Consider the following 6,480-nt stretch of genomic DNA (forward strand, 5'->3'; position numbering starts at 1 on the left):
GTGTATTCCAAATACAAAAGCCATAAGTACAGACATGTGGGTCTCACCTCTGTAGGAGAGCATGTACTTATATGTAAAGTGCATTTCATCTAAACCATCAACGCATTTGGGAAGAGAAAGCATCACAGAAAAATCTAAATCAAAATCTGGCCAACAGATAAGCTGATGAATATGTGCATCTAATGAGGCTGAAATAAAACTATTCTACAGGAAAGAAACTATGTTCACAGACATGTGCATCTCACACTGTAGCCAAGACCCCTTTATTCTGTGCAAAGAAATGTCGTTTACACAGTCATAGGACAACAAAAACGTCGTACTCCTTTACTAAATGATTTTTTTTGCAACCACAGAGTTACAGTAAAAAATATACATAATAAGACCAAGTTTTCTTCTTCACCGAAACTCTAGAGATCTGAAGTCTGAACAGAAAAAGTTCAAAAGTGGGGATCTCTGCCAAGACCCCTTTATTCTGTGCAAAGAAATGTCATTTACACAGCATGGGCTGAAATCTGACAGCACTCCGATGTGGTGGGTTCAGTTAGTAATTCCAAAGCTTGCACTGCATCTTCAGTTAAAATTTCACCATGCTCACCAACTTGTATAGTAAGTAGCTGCATAGGCTTCTTACATTGATGTTCCTTGCTGTACTTATCTCCACACCTGAAGCATAGACCATTTGCTTTTCTGAAATCTCGTAGCTGTCTCTCACGACCAAAATCATCTGTTGCTTTCTTGCCTGCTTGCTGAACAGGTTGGATTACAGCAGGCACGGTCTGTATTGGTGTATGTCTCTGGAACCGTTGTCTAGGACGTTGCAGATCGAGCTCCTCTTCCTGGATTTTTGCCAAACAGACAGCACGAGTTACACTGGTGGGAGACTGCAAGCGCACTGCTGCTCGAATGTCATCCTTGAGACCCAACACGAACTGAGAAATGAAGAATTTCGAGTTCAAGGAAGGGTCCAATGCGATCAAGTTATACATTGCAGACTCAAACTCAGTCTTGTATTCAGTAACTGTACCCAGCTGTTTGAGTTGCAAAATTCTGGTCATGTGTGATTCATACTCCCCTTGGCCAAACTCCAGTGCAATCTCCATTGCAAAATCATCCCAGGGCCACAAACGACGACGCTGTTTGAACGCCTGCCACCACAATGCCGCATGCCCTTCCAGATATAATGTTGCTGTCGAGACCCAGTGATGTTCAGGCACGCGATACATGTTGAAATAGGTCAGTGCCTGATCCAACCACAACCTCGGATTCTCACCCGCAAATCGGGGAAAGTGATGCTTGGGTGGCTTGACGTGGGAGTCCTGATCGCGAGCCGCTGCAAACTCCCGACGAGGTTCTGGAACATGCTCCCGCCCTGGCCTGACTTGTTGACGCGTTTCTGGAGGTGGATCCCGACCTGGTACTTGCTCCACAGGCAAGGGAGGTGCTGTGGTGAATACCTGCCCTTCCTGATGCTCTGCCGGTGTCCCCAGCAACGGCGGCTGCAGATTAGCAAGCCGCGGAACGGGGAGAGTGGTGGAGGTCGCGCCCTGCTCCGTGACACCTGATCCTGTCGGAGTAGCGCCTGCCTCCGCCTGACGATGACGAATCGCGTCGACGTTCTCTTGCGTCGCCTCGATTTGCTTGCCCAAGTTCGAAATCCTGAGATCCATGGCCTCGAACTTGGTCAGCAAGGTAGCCAACGTCGACTGAATACTCTCGGAATTTTCCCCCATGGCAGCGAGGACGAGTTTGGTCTGCGCGGACGGTAGCGGCTGCTTCGACGGCGCCGTTGCGGCTTGCTCCAAAATCGGGCTAACCCCGCCCGGGATTTTGGGCGAAAATTTGTGGAACAAATTTTCACACCCTTCGCGGTGGAATTTTACAGCCCAATCAAGAGATTGAGAGCGCAGACGGACGCGATCTAGGCTCTGAATACCATTTGTGAGGCCCTTGGAAAGTACCCTGTCTCTCAAAAGTTGGTGCATTGATGAGCTTTGAGCATTCTCAAAGTGTGGATGGACTACATGTGCATAATGTCTTGAAGTTATGTAATCAAATCGGAAATTGTTGATTGCGTCTAAGAAAGGTCTTGTAGAACTGAATGAAAAGAATAACCACATGAACAAAGTTGAAGAAAAGTATACCTCAATGTATAAAGGGCAACCTGGTGCATGTAGCTCCCGCTTGCGCAGGGTCCAGGGAAGGGTCCGACCACTTTGGGTCTATAGTACGCAGCCTTTCCCTACATTTCTGTAAGAGGCTGTTTCCAGGACTTGAACCCATGACCTCATGGTCACAAGGCAGCAGCTTTACCACTGCGCCAAAGCTCCCCTTCAAAAGGGCAACCTGGTGCATGTAGCTCCCGCTTGCGCAGGGTCCAGGGAAGGGTCCGACCACTTTGGGTCTATAGTACGCAGTCTTTCCCTACATTTCTGTAAGAGGCTGTTTCCAGGACTTGAACCCATGACCTCATGGTCACAAGGCAGCAGCTTTACCACTGCGCCAAGGCTCCCCTCAATGAAAAGTATACCTCAATGTATATTCAAATCAATTAGAGAATTGTGAAAATCCACACCAAACTTTATTCGTGTTTACCCCCATCGCACTCTTCCATAACCTGAAACACCTAGATCCACACAGTAGGCCAGGAAGTAAAAAACACATAACCTACAAAAGTTATTTACTTGTAGACATATTGAAAAGCACCCAAAATTCTAAATTCTCATGTGTTGCTTTATCCCCTAGAATTCTAAAAGCATCAGGTTACCGTACAACTCTTCTGAACCATCAAACACCAAGTCTTTGTAACCTGCACCCATAAATGAATGAGCATTGCCATCACTTGTAGCCGATGAAGAGGGGTCTATCTAAAAATAAGTTTAGATAGAGCAGGTGGCTCATCCAAAACTTGAAACATAACTGACTTGGTGAGTGCCCTGATGAGCAAAAGTAGACTTTAATGAAATTCACAGCTAGCAACATACCAGGGATGGAGACGGTTAAATCTCATTGCAGGGGGTGGCGACGGAGGGCTGCACTGGTGACAACCTTGACAGCATCAAGCAGCAGTGAACTCCGCGAGTGCGGCGACATGGGCCATGCCATCCCACTCGTAAGGGTGCTGGAGAGCAGCAACATGCCACCTCTCTGTGACCTCTACCACTTGTAGCGTCCACCTCTCTTCCCTATCACCGTTTTACGACCATGTCCAACCGACATCCCGGCACCCTCCTTCCTCAAAGTTGTCTAACTCTAGCAGTTCTCCTAAAGCGTCTCCCCTACATCTTCAAGCTTGCTTTCACAGAAGGGGTGGGGGTAGGTTGTTCAAGCTATTCTTCAAGATCGACATGTTGTACTCCACTCTAATTTGAAGACTCTGCATAGGATCGCAAGAAAACAACAATCGGTACAAATGACAGCAGCACAATCGTATAAGAGCAAACACAGATAGCAACATCATTTGAAGCCCTCTAGATCATTACAAATAACAACAGCTCATCCTCAATCAGAGAACACAAAGAGCAGCTGAAAGCACAAATAGACTCTCTATCTACCTAATCCGACTGAATATCAACAATTTCTCCCTGAATCTCTCAATCATCTCACTCTAGATCTCTCACTCAGCACAGACCTCGCACATGTCTGTGCAGCCCCATCATGTGTGTTTGCCGCCTAGCCTTAACACCACCACCCCGCCTTCCACCGCGCTTCTGCCGGCCCGCTCCGCCGCCGTCCACCACACATCTCCCTCAGCCGCGGCGCCTCCAACGGCGAAGAAAAAGAAAAGGGCGTATTGCGGAGAAGTGGAGGCGACACCGTAGCTTAGGCCTAGGGCTCAGCGAGGAGGTCGCCCAGGGCTAGGGTTCAGACCAATTGCTAGGCGGCGTGTGAGGCCCTTGGAAGAGATCTCACAGTTTTCTAGTAGATTGAAGGGGAAAGAGGATGGGAAACAGAGGAACGAGAGAGAGTTCAGAGAACGAGAGAGAGATTCAGACGTTTCTTTCTATTTCCCTTTCTGTTTTGGATCTGAGTACAAGCCAGAACTAAGTAGTCCATACACACAAACACACAACGCCACACACCTAACCAGACCCACTCAAGTCACACTTGCACGGTGCTAGCCTGACCGGTGGACCCTGGGTCCACCTGTCTGTCGTCCGTCGACACCAACAGTGGTGGGGACGTGACACGGCGGCGAGCAATCAGAGGAGGTAAGAGAGGCGCGGACGGGTCGGTGACGGCGGCGCTAGTGGGGAAGCCGGTATTGGAGGCGGCAGAGCGCACGAGAGAGAAGAGAGAGGCGTGTGCGACACGTGTGAGGCGTTCGTGTGGTATTTTTTTCCCCATGATGTAAAGCAACGGAGCACAGACTGACAGCTGGCCCACAAACGACCCTTAAAGCCTCAAGCCACCGCAAGCCGTGATATCCTTGGAGCTTAGGGCATCTCCAACAGGCTCCCCAACAGGCCCCCCAAAAGCACTTTTTTAGCGCCGGTTGTAAAAAATCTTCCCAGTCAGGCATCCAAGAGCTCATTTTTAGCCGGATTTGGCGAATGTTACGGCCGGCGCGCCCACCCCACACCCAGCTCCCGGAGGAGCAGCTGGGGACGCCGGCGTTTGCCTTTTGCATGTGCAGGCCCACCTGCCAGTGTCTCTCCCATCCCTTTTCCTCCCTGGCCCACCCACATGCTCCCCTCCACACACCCATCCCTTTCTCTCGGTTGCAACTCCTCTCTTCTCCTTCTCCTTCTCTCGCCTCGCGCGCACAGGGACGGCGGGATGAAGGAGCTCCGGGCCGGCTCTGCGCCACCGCATCTCCGCATCCCCTGGCTCCGCTCGCCGGCAGCCATTCCCGCAGCTCAGGCCTGCTGCGTCGCCGCCGCGCCCGGCTGCGCGCGCCCCGCCCTGCCAGCCATCTGCGGTCGCGCCCGGCCTCCCACCAGTCAGCCCGCGCCGCCCCGCCAGCCATCTGCGGCCGCGCCCGGCCTCCCGCCAGCCAGCCCGCGCCGCCCCGCCACCCCTCTGCGCCGCGCGCCCAGCCGGCTCCGGGATGCAGAAGCGCATGGCCTCCTCGAGCCAGGCGGGGGTGCAGAAGCGTAGTGCGGAGGTTCCACGGGCGTAGCCGAGGAGGACGGAGCTCCACCGCAGGAGGGGGTCGGTGTCACGTACGCGTAGGCGAAGCGCATTGTGGAGAGCGCCTGCTGGGAGACGAGAAGGGGCGTGCCCTGCACCGGGGCAGAGTGGGGGCGGCAGGCGAGCGCGAGCCTCTCGGAGGACGATGCCGGACGGACAACGCGGTCGCGGCAGCTGGGGCGTCCGCGTGCTTGAGGGCGCGGCCTGGGCGAGCGAGCAGGCGCGGACGGGCGAGCGCGGCCGCGGGAGCGCGCGGCCTGGGAACGCGGGAGCGCGCGGCCTGGGAACGCGGGAGTGCGCGGCCGGTAGACTCGACGAGGCGGCGCGGGCAGACGAGGATGGCGGCGAACTCCAGGAGGCTGCACTCGCCGGGCAGCGACAGGGACTGCGCAGCCTCCACGTCGAAGAACACCATCTCCCTCTTCTTAGTGGTCGCCATTGGTTCCGGCAAGCAACTCGGTGGTGGTTTCTTGGCGATGGAGCTCTGTTTGTTTCTTGCTTGAAGGAATGAAGGAATGGAGCCTGTCGATGGAGCTATGGGGGCGCAACGAGTGGAAAAATTTCACCCCCAGGCCGAAGTTTTCGCCGGCAGCCCCCCAAGAGGCGAAAAAAATGCCTCCTGGGAAGGCCAACGGCTGAAGATGCCCTTAGTAAGTGTACTTATAACTACGTTTTATATCCTCATCTCAAAATACGTGGGCCTGTTAGCTCAAATGGCCTATGATCTGCGTACCCCATTTTGCATCTTTGATTTTGGTAGAAATTTGTAGATAGTACGTAAATTATGATCTTTGTCTAGAAAAATGTAAATTATGATCTCGGTCAGAAAAATAATGTTTAAATATTTGTGTTATAAATATTATTATACTCCCTCCGTCTCATAATATAAGAATGTTTTTGACACTAATGTAGTGTTAAAAACGTTCTTATATTCTGGGACAGAATACTATTCTTGATAATGTTAGAATTAATTAATTAATTAAATTCTAAAAATGATTTAAGACTTTAGAAAAACATAGAAAATAAATCGTAGCTCAGATGAAAATGTTTTCTACATGAAAGTTGCTCAGAACGACGAGAAAAATCCGGATACGCAGCCCGTTCGTCCGCCACACATCCCTAGCATAGCAAACACGCAACTTTCTCCCTCCGGTTCACCTATCCGAAAACGCGAAACACCGGGGATACTTTCCCGGATGTTTCTCCCTTTCGCCGGTATCACCTACTACTGCGTTAGGGCACACCTGACACCGTTACTTGTTATGTCATGCATCTATTTGCATTGTATTCATTGTTTCTTCCCCCTCTTCTCTGCGGTAGACTACGAGACCGACGCTGCTGCTGCCCGGT

General features: G+C 51.7%; 1 protein-coding gene across 4 annotated transcripts; it reads right to left on the bottom strand.

Annotated features, from left to right (window-relative positions):
* Positions 1–223: 223 nt before the first annotated feature.
* Positions 224–4,155, bottom strand: LOC123043580 (uncharacterized). Of its 4 annotated transcripts, none has more exons than XM_044466073.1 (2): positions 3,629–4,155; positions 224–3,373 (listed from the first exon to the last, which is right to left on the bottom strand). In XM_044466073.1, the coding sequence occupies exon 2, from the start codon at positions 2,115–2,117 to the stop codon at positions 492–494; it is 1,626 nt and encodes a 541-aa protein (XP_044322008.1). In that variant the 5' UTR covers positions 2,118–3,373; positions 3,629–4,155; the 3' UTR covers positions 224–491. The 4 variants fall into 4 exon arrangements, with proteins under 4 accessions (XP_044322008.1, XP_044322009.1, XP_044322006.1 ...); XM_044466074.1 differs by having other exon boundaries at positions 3,552–4,155; XM_044466071.1 differs by having other exon boundaries at positions 224–2,806; positions 2,982–4,155.
* Positions 4,156–6,480: the final 2,325 nt, after the last annotated feature.

Source organism: Triticum aestivum, chromosome 2B (genome assembly GCF_018294505.1).
Source record: "Triticum aestivum cultivar Chinese Spring chromosome 2B, IWGSC CS RefSeq v2.1, whole genome shotgun sequence".
NCBI lineage: Eukaryota > Viridiplantae > Streptophyta > Magnoliopsida > Poales > Poaceae > Triticum > Triticum aestivum.